The sequence below is a fragment of the Protopterus annectens genome, chromosome 3.part0 (genome assembly GCF_019279795.1).
Source record: "Protopterus annectens isolate FY-2018-M chromosome 3.part0, PAN1.0, whole genome shotgun sequence".
Lineage (NCBI taxonomy): Eukaryota > Metazoa > Chordata > Ceratodontiformes > Protopteridae > Protopterus > Protopterus annectens.
In genome coordinates, this window is record NC_056731.1 from 400131238 (window position 1) to 400150484 (window position 19247).

The 19247-nt window shown below is 34.5% G+C and overlaps 1 protein-coding gene across 1 annotated transcript in view; it reads right to left on the reverse strand.

The window, feature by feature from the left end:
• Positions 1 to 4892: 4892 nt before the first annotated feature.
• The window catches only part of PPP1R17 (protein phosphatase 1 regulatory subunit 17), a 211984-nt gene continuing 197629 nt past the window's right edge, over positions 4893 to 19247 (reverse strand). Inside the window, exon 5 of the mRNA XM_044064850.1 lies at positions 4893 to 6417. Coding sequence (XP_043920785.1) covers positions 6356 to 6417 — 62 coding nt within the window. The 3' untranslated portion in view covers positions 4893 to 6355. The remainder of the gene's footprint in view (positions 6418 to 19247) is intronic.

Below are 19247 nucleotides of genomic sequence, written 5' to 3' on the forward strand. Positions count from 1 at the left end.
AAGCTTGAGTATGACAAGAGTTTGGATTTGGCCTTACTGAAGGACCACTGTGAGATAACAAAGGGACTCTGACAAAATATTCAGAACTTAAGGGGGAAAGAAGGCAGGAATTCACTGAAGCTATTTAATGTAAAGTCTGAAAAATGGTGTCCACCACAGGGAAGATTGTCAGGACATGGAAATAAAATAACGAGATACCTGTAACCTGGAGGATATGCTCCCCCATGAGGAGGAAAAGTCTGAAAGCTTTTGTGGGTTGGGGTCTGACACTGTAGCTGAAAGTTGCTTCACTGTTCAGAGGCCTCCACACTGGTGAAGTTATAGATATCGATGTGAACTAGGCAGAAATGCTGAAGACAATGAACCGATGCAGAGAAGCACGGCTAACATTACGTTTCAGTGTCACATGGAAGGTGCAGACAATGCCTCAGGACAAGCTAACTGAGGTGGTGATTCTCCACTTTAAGAAAGGGAATTAGAATATGTGTTCTGTCTTAAGATTACTAAATACTTAAGGTTCCAGAGAAAGCTATTTCAGAGTGTTGATGAGGTGGTTTCAGGTAATAGATGTGCTCATTATTCAGGAGAAAAAATGCAGATTCTGCACAAGTGATACATGTGGATATAGCCTTGTACACATGTGACAGCTCATGGAAGTTTGCAATTCCAGCCTAGAGTTACTTTGGCTTGTTTGCAAATTCACTCAGCACTTGCTTCACTTTGATTTACAGAAGGTGTATAACCATGTGCCCCTATATGTAGTATATGAAGTCCCATGGAAGTATGGAGTACCACACCACTGCTGTATGTTAACCAGTTGCTGTATGTCTGCAGGCTCTGGCAGTTAAGTTGATTCCAGATGAATGTTAGGCTGGAAAAAGTTGTATCTTGTCAATACCTTGTGTTTTATAGGTTTATAGGTAATTACTAGGTTAGCTGCCCTTGTGTGCCATTTTTAAGCCTAGCCAGTTTCCGTTTCTGTTCATAAAATAACCTATCCCATGTGGTTATATATTAGCCTTGCCCACTGCATGGTCAATGATTATATATTACCCCTAACGAGAATAGCTGGGATCATACCATAGATAATTTGAGGGAACCCATGCATCCGATAAAGCATTTAGCAGTTACCTCTGTCAATTAATAGAAGAGGGGATGGTCCTGGGGTAAAAGTTATGTTTCCCATCCATATATCAAAGTTGAGCTTGAAAATGGATAGGGATAAACTCTGTTCCACAGCAGTGGTATCCAGTGTAAAATATACTTATCCCTCCAGGCCAATCTGTTGATGTTGCAGAAGGGGTTTAAATCCCTAAACTATTTCTAATGGCATTTGACTTGCTAATGTGCAGTAAATCTATCAGTAATGTGTCAGAGGATGCCTTTTATGCAAGACATATGTCACCTCTTAACAGTCTGTAAGATACCATGTGTAGTGACAGGGCTTTGAGTCGGTCCATCTAGGACATCTTGTTTAGGCCTTGTATACATTTAGTAAGGCATCTCTGTGGGAGTTCTAGTTATTGCACGTGCCTGGACAGGTACATACTAAAGGCTGCATTATATTCAATGATTGGCCTAATGAGGGCTGAGTAAAAGGTGAAAATGACATCCCTAGATTTGGACACAGTCCCTTTGTTTTAAGCTGTGCAATATGAGAGACTTTCTTACAACAATAGACACATATATTCAAAAGTTAGGTCACTGTCTACTGGGTCAATTCTTAGGGAAGTTTTGTCAATGTGGTAGTTCCCTGGGGTAGATGACCACCCAAAGGATACAGTAATGCATTGTCTGGCATTTAGTTTCAGACCATGATTTTGACACCAGTTATTTATTTGAGACAACCCTTCCTGCAGTATGGCTAAGTCATTTGGGGATTCAATAACTGCTCCAAGCTGACAGTCATCTGCAAACTTAGTCACCTGGAGCCCTCTGGTATTGGTTTTTGCTTCAGAAAAGTAGATGCTGAACAGGAGAGGTCCTAGCACAAAAGCAAGGGAGACTCCACTGGTGACTGGCTTCTTTGTGGTGGTAACTTACCCTATTTTGATAATATGCATCCTATCTATGAGCCAGCTGATAATCCAGTGGGTGATATAGGGGTTTATTCCCAGTTTATTTAGATTTTCTACTATGCCTGACTGGGGAATTGTGTAAAAGTTTTGGCTAGGTTAAAGTATGTGGTGCCTTCATCTAGGTTCATAGGTTCATAGGTTGGTACTAGGCTATCGGCCCTAGGGCCTATACAAGCCTAGCCATAACAATTTCCTGACTAATTCTTCCCACAATATTTACTTCCCTGGACCCCTGTCTAGCAGGGTGACTGACGTGATACCCGGGGTGAATTTCCTATCTCCCATCCAATCATCAAGGTTCCTTTTGAAGACAGCCAAAGAGGCACTCTGCTTGACTTGTATGGGCAGTCTATTCCAGAGTCTGGGGAGTCTCAGGGTCAGGAACCTATCCATCCAGCATGTTTTGTGCATTGTGATGACAAAGTTTAGATCCCTGGAGCTCTGAGGGATTGGGATTTCTTTAAGTGTAGCATGTCCAACAGCTCTGGGTTTAACATGGCCTTGTATGTTAAGCAGAGATCGCCTCTGAGTAGATGATATTTGCAGAATATAGCTGGAGTTTTTCTAGATTTTCAGCATACGGCATCTGCTTTAGGCCTGTGATTCTTTTAGTGAAGTATTTCTCAGGCCTTTCCAGTTGTTGCAGATGTCTTGAGAGGTACATACCAAACGGGGCATTATATATAATGGGTCTAATGAGGGATGAGTACAGTGGGACAATTACTTCCTTTTTTCTGGATGAAAAGCCCTTAGTGATGAGGTGTGCCACATAGAAGGATTTCCTGACTGTTGTGGTGATGTGGTCATTGAAGGTGAGACTGCTGTCCACCTGTGTCCCTAAATCTTTTATCACACTTTTGGTGTTTAGTGTACTGCCACCTATGTGGTAATTCACGGGTACATGTTTTTTTCCAAAGGGGATAACTATATATTTCTTGGCATTCAGCTTGAGCCCATGGCTCTGGCACCAAGCATCTGATTCTATAAGGCACTTTTATAGAATATCCACATCATTTGGGGATTCAGTAATGACTCCCAGTTTGCAGTCATCAGCAAACTTTGTTAGCCAGATTCCCTTAGTGTTGGCATGTACTTCAGAGAAGTAGATGCCAAACAAGAGCGGTCCCAGGACCGAACTTGAGGTACTCCACTTGTCACTTGTCTGGAGCTGGATTTGGAGTCGGCTACTTTTACAGTGTGGATTCTGTCAGTAAGCCAGTTGGCAACTCATCAAGTGATGTAAGGATTAATCTATGATAATATAATCTAAAATTTATTAAGTTTATCTATGATTCCAGAGTAGGGGATGGTGTCGAAGGCCTTGGCGAGGTCCAGATAGGCAGTGTGGACCCCCTAACCCTCATCCACAGCTCTGGAGATGGATTTGAAGAAGTCAATCAGGTTCAGGTAACAAGACTGGCCCTTCACTAACCAAAACTGGGTGGGGTACAGTGTTTGAAAGTTGTCAATGTCTTTGTTTATAAGTTCCATGATAGTACGTTCCATGGCCTTGCAGATCAGGCTCATCAGACTGATGGGGCACTAGTTTCCAGGATCCAAGGTGGATCTCCCCTTGTAGAATGGGATAACTGTAGCTGTGCACCATTCAGTGGGCATGAAACCTGTGGTGAGGCTATGATTAAACATGACACTTAGGTGAGATGCTAGTTCATTTTGTAGTTCATGTAGTACACAGCCTGGGATGTTGTCTGGTCTCATGGATGCTGTATTCTTAGCTTTGGAGAGTGCGGTTTTTACCTGTGTGGCCATTATTATCAGAATTTGGCAGTCCGTTGGTATTGAGATGGGCCCTTTAGTGGGTGAGAGGGGGTGAAGTTGGCACTGAATCGATCTACCAGGATATTGGCAATATCCTTGGGATCAGTATATTTAATGCCATTCTGTTGTAGCAGAGCAGATCTGCGCATTGCCATTTAGATTCTGACATAGCTATAGAATGCCCTGTGGTTGTCTTTGGAATCTTTGGCAATTTTATTTTCATAATTAGCTTTGGAGGATTTTATGAGGGATCTCAGCTTCTTACTGAGGCTGGTAAGGGAGTTTTTTGCATCCTGGGATTTGCCCTTAACCAACTGCTTTGGTGACCTTTTTAACAAATCCACCAGGTTCTGTAAGCATGACCTTTTCTCAATGAATCCAAATTTTGCTGGGACCAGTGTTTGGAGGTTTCCTATATCCTGATTAATTAATTCCATGATAATTCTTTCATGGCTTTGCATATGAAGCTGTTTTTGATTTTCAGGGACAGAATATAAAATGCTGCAGAGGGAGGGAGGGTGTCCAGTACAGGGACTTAAAGAGGATATCATTCATTTTGTAAATGTTGTCATTTTGTTTATTTGGCCAGGACCTACATCATGTATCTGAATGACTCAAAAATGAGTGTAAAGCTGCAAGGCTATGAGTCAAAGTCTTCAAATCTGTGAGCATGGTGCACTCCAGTCAAAGATCAGGTTGCTCTTATCAAGGCTGGAATGGGCACAGCAACCCCTTGGGAAGAAGTTTAAGTATTACAGAGTTTTGTTCTTGAATAATGGCAAGGGCAATTTTGGATTTGGGCAGAGGCCACAATTTTATGTGGGTCAGACTGATCTGTGGTAGTGAGGCAGGACAATATTTTCCAACAAAGCTCTCATTTTACCAGGCAGGCAATATCCATGTCCTCATCTGTGTTCACAAGGTTTAAAGTATTGGATGAATTAACAAACTTGTAAGTATCAGGGACATATGATTGGTCTATATGGTTAAGGAAGAAGCTCAGTTACTTGGGAAATCACTAAAGCAGAGATGCTGTAATTTTGGATTAAGGGCAACCAAATGAAATGGTTTGATCATGCTATAAGGATGCCCCCCACCCAAGAGGCTACTGTTAAAGATGATCCAGGGAGAGACATCCCACATGACGTGGGACACACTGAAGGGATTAATTCTCTTGTTTGGTAAATTTTGGGGATCCTTTAGGATGAACTGGAATCTATGGCTGTTGAAATGCAAGTTGTCTCTGCAGTGCTTGACCTACTGCTGCCATGACCCTCACAAGGAAAAGTGAAGTGAATCAACCGTTTTTTTTTTAATTCTCTGCCATCATTTCCTTCTCTCTTTGTGTCTCTTTGTTTACTTGCATCTTTGCATTCCATCCATATCAGTTGTTTCATTGTTAGCTGCAATTCATCATTGTGTCTCCTTCCTCATATTCTGTGATGTGTTTTTGGAATCATAAGCTCTAATTTCTTTCACTTAGGCAACCAAACAGTAGTTACTGACCATATTTGCTGAGAGACTGATTAATATTTACTAGCAGGTTTTCAGATCAAAAAGTAAAAACACTGTTAAGCTACAGGACTAATTTCATGTTATTCCAGTATTGTAAGGTGTATGTTCTAAACTTATAAGCTGGCAAGAACAATTTAAGTCATGTGAAATGAACATTGTTTTTCTCTCTCCTTTATTCTCAGGACAACTCTGCAGTTTGCTGCTTCCAGACTGCCAATTCTCCATTAAGTCATGCAGCAGACTACCTTATTTATGCCATCTGTGTGCAGCATGGTGAGTTAGGTGTGTATGTGTGTGTGTGTGTGTGTGTGTGTGTGTGTGTGTGTGTGTGTGTGTGTGTGTGTGTGTGTGTGTGTTTGTCTACCTTACTCACAGACAGTGCTACATCAGCAGCTACTACCAAGCTTCATTCAGCAATCCTATTTGTTGCAGTAAGAAGCAGACATGCAGTGATGTCAGTCACAAACCATGTGCATCAACATAATATTCAACCCGTGTAACTAACAGAATATGTGAACAAATATGGAGAAAATTCTTTTTGGATTATATTCACTTTAACAAGCATTCATCTATGATGTATCAGTGTTATTGTTCAGTGATTACTTGTCCCTTTTATGAACTGGAGCATTAAAGAGATGAATTTGGAAAGGAGATGCATCTTACTACTGTATTAGTCAGATCAACAAGCCATGATAGAAATGTCATGCTTTTAGAAAGTTAAATAATATGAATAAAAAAAAATAAAGGCTGGAGTCATAATTTACAACTATACACAATTAATTTTAGGAGAGTAAACTGTTTTTCATTAACTTTACATAAGTACTGAATTATTTTATGTAGCAAAATTTGCAATGTAAGAAAATATGTTCAAATACAAAGTTTCAAATGCAAATAGCTTCATCTTGTTAAATCACAATTGTTTTGCTATTCAGCTAACATATGAACTACAAAAGGACAGCAAACATGATGAACCCTATCTTTCCTCAGTCTTTTTCTTCATCTTCTACAAATACAATCCGCTTTTCTTCTTTCAGCAATTTCACACCTGCAAAAGATAAAAACAGTCCATTAAGGTCAAGCTTCTGACTACTGTGGCTGAAAATATAAAATATGTGTTTGGTTGGTTGGTTGCTGTTTTTTGGACTATAATGAAATAAATTGTGTAAGTCACAGTAATTAATTCTTACTACGTTATAGAGTATAAGGGTTCAGAAACTGAAGATACATTTTACTGAGCTGAATTGTGCTCTTACCTGGCAAAGTATATGACAAAAGTGAAGCATCTGAAAAAATAGAGGCATATGTTGGAGGTAAGGCAAAAATATGATATAAATTTGCCATAGCATCTTATAGTGAGCACTCATAATCCTTTTTTTCCAGGGAAGTTCGGCATATACTCAGGCCTCCTTTGGATTACATTTCATATGTCTCTGTGATTAAATGACCAAGCTTAATGTACAGTAACACATGCAGGTGTTCTTGAATTCCATGAATTTTATGACAGTGTAGTCTAACTAGCTTATAGAAGAACTCTATGATGTGTTATAAGGTTGAATCAAAGTCACAGGTTCTGGTGCATACATCACATAATAATGGTGCTTACTTCTTTTTATCTGTTTTCATTTTTCTATGCAATTACTTAATTGTAATTATCCTTGAGTGGTGACTGTAGTATATATTTTCAGAGTGGAATGAATAAATAAAAATAATAAAAGCACAAGAATATCAACTTGAAAATGTTGCTAATTAGAAAGGAATTTCATGTTTTAGTTATTACAAGAATATTTGATGTCTTAATAACTGGAAATATGTCTGGAGTTTTGCTGCAGCCAAGGGGAAAAAACAGTATTAACCTGTAGTGAAATAACCAGCAGAATATATTCATTGCAACCAACCAAAACAGAGGTTTTCTTTACAAATAGTATGTGAACTTATATACCATTCTAATTGCAATGAATGTTAACCTAGCCATTCTGATTGCTATCTTCACAAAAAGACTCCTCTAGTTACATCTCACTCAGTGGACTGCCCACTGTAAAACTATCCCCACCCCACCCCACCCCACCAATGACAATGAATTTTATAATGCATCCAGCCAGCAGTGGAACAACTGTACATAAACTGGAAAATTTTCAGATCCTGACCTGATATCAGATACCATGAATGTTACTCACTGGTATTCAGGTAAAGCTAGATATTAGGAAGCTTACATGTATAGATACAAGTTACTGGGGTATGGCATCAGACCCAATCAATAAGGGAATGAAAACACAACAAAAACTATGTCTTCAAAAAAGTGTGGCTGTTATCATGTTATTGGTATTGGTTTCTTTTAACAACAACATGTTGTCAGTCACTTTTTTGAGTATACTTCATAATCAGTAAAAGTATCAGATCTTATTTTTAAATATAAATGGCAACATTTTGTTCAGTAGTAAAGTCAAAGTTTTGTTGCCTTACAAATTAGAATACACTTTAAGTATATAATTATGCATTTATGTGTGATAACCAGCTTACAGCAATAAAACAGATGAACCTTTTATAGCCACAAATCAGGCACAAGATAAACACGAGATTACATATATTTGCAAGTATAGACAGGAATGGGAACAGCAACTGCTTACATAATTATTATATAATTGTTTCCATTAAGAAAACACATACCTAACAAGTTGGTATCCTTTATAGGATATAGTATTACAATTTGTATGTAAGTATAACTTTTTGCATTGTCAGTTTTTCAAAACGAGTCATGGTTGTATACAGCTGGCACTCAATACTGGCACATCCAAAGAATAAATATATAGTTACTACATGTACATAAAATAACAATCAGCACAAAATTAAAGCATCTCAAGTTGGAAGCATTAAAATATGTAAATATTATTCAGTGTTAGAAGCATTTGGGTAGGCATAGCAAACATTTGTACGCAGCTCTTTCTTTAACTCACTGGTACCCACAGTGCTAACCTTGTTATATTCTGTTCTGTGCCCAGAGTACTACTTGTGAGGTCAGCACTGACTGAACTGAATAATTTGAAAGCAAGGCCTCACACATACTCCACAGTATTAAAACCTCAGTGTGGTACTTGTTTGAGGCAAATATTATTGTTATTAAGCTGTTTAACTGTGAAAGAAAATACTTTAAATTGGACAAGTAAAACTGAACTCTGATTTAGCTGTACAATTTAAAACATTTTGCATATCTGACATTGTTTCAGAGCTTCAGGTGATTGCTGCCTATCCCACCAGTACAAAGGATTTCACTTCATTAACATAAGTGCTGAAAGCATTGAGCGAGTTAACAGTAGAATAATATGATTCTGAAGGGGCCTTGTTTTACTGCCTGTCAGACACTAAGGGGCCTCATGCGTATATTTTAATTGTTGTCATTGTCATTGCTGTTGGTGTTGTTTTCAGTATGTTTATATTAGAACCAAATATAGAAGAATTATGTTGATAAATTTTTCCTTGCTATATAAAAGTGTTGTATTAGATTTGGTGAACAATAATTAAATACATGAACTATAACATCTGATCAACATTTGCTTAAAAATTTCCAAAACAAACAGGAAAAAACAACAATAACAATAGCTGTTTACAATGGTGCCTATAAGCTTAAATTCATGCACTCTTTTAATCATTTTAACTTAGTTGTTAAAATCAAATTTATCTAAGAGGTCTTTAAATTTTGACCAAGGGTTATAATATGAGGTAATTTTATTAGTTCTCATTTTAATCATTGCCAATTCATAGTGACAGATATTAAAAACAATATTGTTTTTCAGAATAGGAGTAGAGTGTCTCTTCCAATTCATAGTGATGACCTTTCTTGTAATGGCTAAAATCCTCTAAAGAAGTGAATATTTCTTCTTACTAACTTCAATCAGAAGTGGTATATTAAATAAAACCAAAGATTTAGACATTTAAATCTATCATTAAATACAGATTGTAGCAGGAATTTTATATTTTTCCAGAAAAGTTTTATAATTTCACAATCATGAAACATATGTTCCCAATTAGCTTTTGATTGAGAATTATATCTCCAACATCTTGTCTCTTTTTTATACATTAGTTCAACTTTATATGGAGTGATACATGTTCTATGTAAAAACTTCCATGTAAATAATCTCTATTGCAAAGAAAAAGAGCAGTTTGCTTTGCAGACATTAACAATATCCATTTATCTTCTTCAGCTGAATTATATTTGTTTATAAGTGAAAATAATTCTAATTATTCTTTTTACAGTATATTTTTGTAACCTTTATTATTTTATATATTTTGATAAATAACCTTTCCCATACAGATTAATGCCCAATTTAAATAAAAGTTCAAAGAGTATGGGAATTTTATTTTTAGTAATATTTTTATCAATTCAGTTTTTTACTCTTCATCTGTATCATACTTATTCAAATTATATTCTGAGTATATATCCCTTTATCTATAAGTTGATGCCAAAAAAATTAAAATTTTCTTCTTTAAATTCAACATATAAGAAAAATGTATAGAATGCACACAATTTTCCATGTATGCTATGGGAAAGATAGTAAAAAAATCTGTGCTTTATAATCTAGATTTTTATAAATACATTTTAAATAACCTTAATATGTTATTTAATATAGAGTTTATTCTCTTAACTTTACCATCAGTAAAATAATATTTTAACAATCATTGAACGTTATTAGCTACTATTTGTTTGTGATGCATTGGAATTATTGCACTAGTGTTTAACCATATAGTTTCATGCATGTCTTTCCATTTGGCTGAATATTAAGAATAAAGTCATAATGTTATTGTTTTAATCAGAAGCTAGAGTATATAATTCCAAGTCTAAAAATTTTATACCACCTTCAGTCCATTCCCTTATAGAATGATTTAGAGTCAGTCTAGGTTTATTGGGATGCCAAAAGAATCTTAAGAGAAGGGTGCTAATTTGCCTTTCATGTTTCTTAGGGGGTAGCAATGAAATTGTTTGTATTATATAAAGAATTGTTGGAAATATAGTTGTTTTAATCAATAATAATCTGTCTTCTATAGTGAAATTTTATTTTATTTTATTTATTTAACATTTATTAACCGGGAAAGTCTGATTTGGAAAGAAGCCAACTTTCAGGGGAGGCCCAAGGAGAAATGCTCCAGATGCATGTTTTTCTAATGTGGGAGGAAACTGGAACAATCAGAGGAAACCCACACAAATGCAGGGAGGACAAGCAGATTCAGCACAAAAGGCACCCCAACTGAGAACTGAACCAGAGAACCTCTTGCTGTGAGGCAACTTGTTCAGTTTATTAATAAGATGTTTTATGGATTCCAATATTTTATTGTAGTTACTATAAATTATTCAATAAATATTGTTAGAATAGTACCTAAGTATTTGATTTTTTATCTTTTGAGATTTTTTTAAATATTTTGTCTATTTCATACATATTATTATTTATAATAAGAATTTTAGTTTTATTGTCATTAGAACTAAGTCCTGATTTTTTTCAAATATTGTAATTCAATTAAATAGAGTCTAAAGGGAAAGCTTACAATCACTTAAAGTTAACAAAATATCATATGTATAAAGTTGAGTTCATTAATTTAAAAACCTTTAATATCATTATTAATGCTGATATGATTGGCAAAAGGTTATGTAAGCAAGGCAAACAACAATGGAGATAGTGGACATCCCTGTACTTTTGGTAATCTCTATAAACCCGGATATATATATATATATATATATATATATATATATATATATAAAACAATATTTTTATATAAGCATAACATTTGTCATAAAGAAGGTTAATGAGTTGGATAATTTATTAAGAAATTTTAATTCTTCTATGGTAGTTAACAAGTAGGTCCAATTAATGAAATTAAATGCACAATTATGATCTCTTTAAATTGAGAACTAATTACAATAAAATATTGATTATTGTTGATTCTATCTACATCTGTCTGTATTAACTGAATTTCTTGTAGAAATAAAATTTGGGTTTTAATAACTTTAAATACTTGTTTAAACTGCCCCTTTTATGTCCACTATTTAGCCCATTAACATTAATAAAGATACAATTCATGATAGTCATATCATAAAAGGTAACTTAAGGTTTTCATTCATATTAATTATGTATGTATGTAAAAAAGTACATGTAATGTTTCAGCTTTTCCAAAAAGCATAATAAAATAAAAGAAAATGCAATACAGACACCATATTTAAAATATAAAACAAATTTACAGTTTTAAATATAGCTTAAAACCTTAATCTATCATGGAGCATAATGCTCCTTGTTTGAATAGCAACTCTATCCAAATGTACCACCTAGTCTCCAGAGTCAGAGTATATCTTTCTTATGCTCCCAGTAAACATTATGAAACAAGTCTACATAAATATTTACTATATTGTGTTTAATATAAATTTAAGTAAACCAATGATATTTTAATAATATAACACATTATTTATAAACAAATCTCTCATGTTTTTCTGTTTTATAAAATAAAAAGTACTTACTAGAAGGATAAGTATAACAGTAATGGAAGTTCTGTTATATATTTAAAAGAACAATTACAATCTCCCCTCAGACACATTACTACTATATATAACACACTACTATGAATAATGCCCCTTAGAACTTAAAGTTGGTATACAGAATCTAAAGTCCTAACATATCTAGTCAGCTTAAGAAATATTCTTTTTAGATGTATAATTTTATGTATAATATTGTGTTCATTTTATCTGTAACCAATATGTGGGAATCAAGTAATGATAAAAAATATTTATTTCTTATCAATGTTCAACATATATGGCTTAAGCAATGTTATTCAATAGTTATAGAAGTTTCATTCATCCAAAAATATATTGGTATTTATATATCTATTTACAAAGCAGATTCTTATTTCATCTGTATGTCATAGCTTTACAATTAACAAAATGCACTCATTTGCATCATCTGACTATCTTGTTCACTTGGAATCCATTGCTATAGCTGTATCTCATATTATCTTAAATACTTCCCAAAAGCTTATTTTTGTTCAAAAAATAAAATACTATTTCAAATTCCCTCACAGTAAAACCAAGTCTATAAGTGCCTCTGTAAATCAAGGGTATATAATGTTGTATAAGCTTTACAGGCTTCTTTCAATAAAGGTCAGAGATAACTATAATAACTGTCAGTGTTTATATTAATATCACATAAGCAATTGCTGCTTTTTGTTATGGTAGTTCTTTATTTATATAGGTTAACACTTCTATATTGAATTATTAATTGTTATATAAAGATGTTCATTTTATATGTATCGACTACCTAGTTGTTTCTTTCTTTAAGGGATTTAGTTGTCTAAAAGGTGTCCTTTAAGATGGCATTTGCATCATATGAGGATCACTGACAAAAAAGAAACAACTTCAGCTTGCAAATGCAGTGGGATCTAGATAGGAATGTTTTTCCCTTTAAAAAAAAAAAGTTGAGTTGCATGCTCACATGTGTAACATCTATTCTAAGAAGCATGAGCTATATTACTATTCCTGCCATGCTGCTTTTATAAAAATTTCATCTGCTGTTCAGCCATGTTGCCTAGCAGCCATTTTCACTGCTTGCCTCTTCTCAAAATCAGAGAAAGCAAAAAACAGATTATACCCTGCTTTCCATCATTCAAAGTGAAAACATGTATAACTGAAATAAAGATAGGAAGAACTTTCAAATAATCTTCCAACACAACAAATTCACCAATGCTAAACACCCCTTGTGAATGACTGAGCCAATGATCTGTTCATTTTTCCACATTCAGCACACTCAAACTGCCCTCCCCCAGCAAGAGGAGCAAAGCAATACAACACACAACCCCATCATAGAAAATAAAGCAGAGAAAACTAAAAAAAAAAAAGAAATAGCATCCATCACTTCCACAACACCATACGTGCATCTAGATAAGTACAACCAACCAATAATCCAGAGAATGAACAAAACATTGGGCTGCCACTCAGCACCTCCCCACCTCAATACCGCCATATCTACCATATGGCAACATTCCATTTTACATATACATGGATTCTGATTAAATTAATTAAAATTAGTAAATTAATCAACACATATTATTTAATATATATTTTTGTTATAATTTAATTGCTGGTACTAAATATGTACATATTATATTATATTATATTATATTATATTATATTATATTATATTATATTATATTATATTATATTAATACTTCACTGAAGCAAATAAATCTGTATATTAACCTAGACTTAGAAAATGAATATTACTACCTTTATGTATTTATAATAGAATATTTGTAATATTAGAATTTTGCTTATTATAAATTTTAACTAATAATACCTTGTTTGATTAAGCAACAGATAATAGCATTTCTTAAAACTTAAATTATTAGTTATGAAAAAAGAGAATAGGATTTATTTACCTCTTCATATTGAGAAACTTTCAAAGTAGTCTTTTTTCTTCTTCTTTTGGCTGCTCCCGTCAGGGGTCGCCACAGCAGATCAACTGTTTCCATTTCTTCCTTTCCTCTGCATCTTGCTCTGTCACACCAACCACCTGCATGTCCTCTCTCACCACATCCATAAACCTTATCTTAGGCCTTCTTCTTTTCCTGTTACCTGGCAGCTTCATCCTTAGCATCTTTTTCCCAATATACTCTGCATCTCTCCTCAGCACATGTTCAAACCAACATAACCTTGCCTCTCTGGCTTTATCTCCAAACCTTCCAACCTGGGCTGACCCTCTAACATACTTATTCCTAATCCTGTCCACCCTCGTCACACCCAGTGCAAATCTTAACATCTTTAACTCTGCCACGACCAGCTCTGACTCCTGCCTTTTTGTCAATGTCACTGTCTCCAACCCATATAACATAGCTGGTCTCACTACCCTCTTGTAGATCTTCCCTTTCACTCTTACTGGTACTCGTCTGTCACAAATCACTCCTGACACTCTTCTCCACCCACTCCATCCTGTCTGTACTCTCTTCTTCACCTCTCTTCCACAATCGTCATTACTCTGAACTGTTGATCCCAAGTATTTAAACTCATCCACCTTCACCACCTCTACTCCCTGCATACTCACCATTCCTCTATCCTCCCTCTCATTCACACAAACTGGTATGAACAATGACAATATAGTCTGTATAGAAAACTATTCAACTTTCAAAACTTTCAAAGAAACTTTCAAAGTAATCCTTTCATTTAATAATTGCAATAGGACATGTATTAGTTTATTCTTTGGTCCACAGTATTTTAATACTGTAATGACTAGACTATACAGACTATATTGTCATTGTTCATACCAGTTAATTATTCAGTCACTTGTCTTTAATTTTTTTCTTCTTTTCACCATTTTTCCATCAATTTAGCTTTTCTTGTCTCTTCAAGGGAATTGTGTTAAAATACATTTCTTCTAGTTGATCCAAGATTTTATTTTTATGAATAAAAATGATAGCAGTTTCAGGATTGTCAAATGCCTTTATGCCATCCCATAAAAATAGTCTTGTAGGAAACAAAATATATATTTTTATTTGCTTTTTCATTAGTTCTTTAATTAAAGGTGAGAATTCTTTCCTTGAAGAAATAACAAATTTAGAGTAGTCATTATTATTATAATGTCCTTTATCTTGATAGCAGACTTTGTCCAGACTGTCTTTAGGATTCTTTGTTCTAGCTTGAAAATAAAAGCTAACTATCTTGGTGAAGTTTTTTTTTCCCAGAGGAACAACTAATGATCTATGAGCCTTTCAGTTCCAAAGAATAATAGTTCTGGTAAGCTCAGTATTTTTGGTAGCAAGAAAGTTAAGAAATTAACAATATTATCACCTACTAGTCCTTCAGGAATACTGAAGATCCAGGAAATATTTCTACTGGAGCTATTTTCTAATTCATTTATTTCACTTAATAATGAATTGTTTTGTTTCAAAAGGAATTCTATGTGATTTTTACCCTCCAAAATGGTTCCTTCTATACCATTTATGGCATCTTCCATTCCTGATATTCAAGCTTTTTATTTTTAATCATTTCATGTAGGTGTTCCATTTCCTTTGTGCAGTCTTGATTAAATTTGTCCAATGTATTATCCATTCTATCCCTTTTTATCAAAAGTTCATGTATATTAACAGCAAGAGACTGAAACTCCTTCTTTATAGACTGGTCTTGAGAGTTTGACTTTGTATAGCTCATCTTAAAGTGTTTCTCCTCTCTATTTAAAATAGACAAGAACACTTTTAAAAGGAGAAATGATTTTTAATATGAAAGTATTAAAAATATATTTATTTAAAAAAATCAATATTCCTGTCAGAAATATGTCCTGAGTAGCAGAACAAAATGAAAAGCTGTTAACATTGGCACCATCTTGGCCATGCTCCCCAAAAGTGTTGCTTTCGTGAGATGTGTGGACACTTATAATATAAACTACTTCCAATTTCAGAATATGGTGATCTACTCATTCAAAACTGCTAATGCATCTATAAATTTTACATTTCCTATGCTATTATAATAGAGGTTATGTCAAAATATTGAAACTCAAAATATTGAAAAAGAAAATCTATTTTGTGCAGGGGGCAAGCTCCCCTGCATCCCCCATACCCCCTGTGATATATATATATATATATATATATATATATATATATATATATATATATATATATATATATACATATATATATATATATATACCATCTTCAGAATCACACAACAGTGAAAATGGGAAAATTCCATGCTTTTAATATTTTGACTTTTACATATTTTGTGCCATTAACAGCTTTTCAATATTTTACCTTTAGATCAACCAAATATCACTCCATATTAGACATTACAGAGCATAAGTATCTGTTTCTTATATTTATTTTAAAGTTTATGAACATGTCTTTCATGCCATAGAAGCCACCCTAAATCATGGCTAAACATGATAGCCTCAGCAGAGAAAACAGACTGGTGAAACTCAGATTCATCGGGTAATTGACTATTGCTTTCAAAACATCAAGGAACTTAACATCTATGGCATAAGCAATAGCTACTCAGTTATTTCAAAAAAAAAAATCACACAGAATCCAAAACTGTAGCATTTGATACAGGAAGAGTTTCAGGACCTGCCAGAAATTGGATGGCAGGAGAGATACAACGTATAACAAAAACACTAAGAAGAAAGAATGCAATGCTAAGGAAAAACATGGAGATTGGAAAGAATTAAACTGGGGCAGGATAGTGGATAAGTCGAGACATAATCTTCAATGATCTCTGTGGGCATCCATGTATGACTGCTTATTTAGTTTTACTGCAGTGACTGTTGGACAGATGGATGGTTATGACTATTTACACATTATTTAACATACAGACCTTTAGCATATAGAGAATTCATGAAGCAAATAAATCCAGATTTAGTCAGAATTAAGTCAATTCATAATTAAATGCATAAGAGCATGATGTTGATTCAGTTAGTTTTGTTTCATTATTTACTGGAAAAATGTTCAAAACAATAAATTTAAAATGCCCCCTAACATCGGTACTCTATTATACAAGGAATATAATTTAATACGGTCAGGAAGGTGTATCAAAGAAGACATATATGTTTCATGCGCAAGGGGCCTATAAAAACAGCCACTGACAAAATGTATTTTCTTTGAATGTGGGTTTCAATGAACGTGCGTTTCAAGGGCAGAGAAGTTTTAATGCTAAGTCTATTTTCATTGTGAGACTGCATTGCTTTGTTTAGCAGATGTCTATTAGTGTTTGTGCTGTAAAATGCAAAATAAAACTTTCAAATGAAATCCAAATCTTTGCAGAAGTAAAGCAGTATGCACGTTACAGTGTTTATGGTAAATGGGGTGAAATAGCCAAGTAATGGGACATTGGAATGGCTGAAGGGGGGAGGCTCCATTCCACTATGATTATGTAAGGGGGGAAGGGTGGCAAACTCAAAGACAGCCCCCAGCTGAACTATACCTCTCAACTGTCCAGATTTTTACAGAATTAATAGATTTTTGCTTCTTATTGTTGGTTGGTTCCTCATAAAATGTGTGGCTTTCTGGCAAATCATTTAGGAATGAAGTCACTAAATAAAGACAGACATTGAATTTCAGACTTCATAACCTTCAGAAAAATGTATGCTAAAGCAAGACCTGTTATTCTATCAACTAAGTTTATACAACAGCAATTTTTAGTACTGTTTGTATGTTCCCCCAATATATTTGGCCTTGTCCAGATTTCCTGCATTAAGAGGCTGAGTTGTACGTGCAAATAAATCACTTTATAGAATTAGGAATATCCAAACCTCTCAACTGTCCCTGATTTTGGCTCAAAATGTTACTCTTCCCCTAATAATCCCTCCGCAAAATGGCAATTTTGGAAGAAAACGTGGAGGGTTTACAATTATAAATAACTGTAATGATCAGAGTTATTGATTACTTTTATTTAAGAAATGCATGTAGATTATCTTATTTTGTCAGATGCTCAAGTTAACAGTACTAATATTAAAAAAGCATCCCTTCTTTGACAGGTTCCCATATGTATTGTGTGGCAATTTATTTATTTTTGCCTCACATTTTTGGTCTACTTTTCATAAAATTGTGGTTTTCTGGCAACTTAGTGTCAAATCATTAAAGAACAAAGTTGGAAAATAATGACAGACATTTGAGTTTTAGATTTCATACCCTTCAGAAAATTCATACTAATGGAAGACCTACTACTATTCTATTATCTAAGTTTATAAGCACAATATTTTAAAAATGTCCTTATTTTTGGGCCTTTGTCCCACTTCTATGAATGGCTTTGTCCAGATTTCTTGCTCGGGGTTTGAGAGGTATGAGTGTCAGAGACATCAACGCCAGCCAGAGACATTTCAAATTGTGACATACTTGTTGCACCCCACTTCCCCATGTAGTGACTCTGAGTGTGGCCAAGCAAGGCAAGGAGCAGTTATGCAGTGTAAGTGTGCAGAGTATCCCCCCATCCAAGGCAGACACAAATCCTACGGTGGCTTTTCATCTGTCCTTGATTTTGCAAAATGTTCTGGTTTTCTGCCATATTTTTATACTGCTGATTTATGCTTCTTAGTATTCAGAAAATGCATGCTGTCACAATGCCCTGTTGCTCTGTGTTTAAATAGCAATGTTTTAATGACCATCAGGTAAGCTTGTCTGAGATTGTAAGATGCAAGTAAGCTTTAATAAGCATACTGTTAAAGAATTAACAGCACTGAAAGCCTTTTTGTTGTTGCCATGCAGAGAATATTTACATAACTAGATAACATATAAGCCTTAGGTACTGAAATTAATATGACAGTATTTGTAATAAAGGACAGGATTACAGTATTTTCAGAAGCTCATTACATTTGTTGGAGACTTACAGTCATCTTTGCAGGCTTTACCCATAAACTAAACAGAATGCCAATCTATCACATGTGGTCCATAACCTGTGCAGTAATCCTTTAAGCAATTTATTTTGAGCTTGTTTCTTGTTTGCTGTTCATTTTTTACTTTGATCATGTTTTCCCATGAAACAAGTAGATAGTTGTTGTCAGGCAGCATGTCTTTTTTGGATAAGAAACATTTTTACAAGTGGGGGTATCACAGAGATTGCTACTTTCAGCATGTTACTTGGTACTTTTATAAAGCTGAATATAAATTATAATTAGAACTACAGTGCAAGGAGAAGTGGTTTGAGTTGAGTGCTGCTTGTTTTTTATACTTGATTTTGCCTGGCATTCCAGTAATGTATTTTAAAAGCAATTTATTTTTTCATGCCTAACAACCTTTTTGTTTCCATCTAGATATTAAGTAAGCTGTCATGTAGCCAATGCACTGAAATATTTTTTTTCTTCTACGCTTAATTTTGTCTTAATTGGACTCTTGTAATGACAGTTTGTCACCCAGGGCAGCGTATTTAAT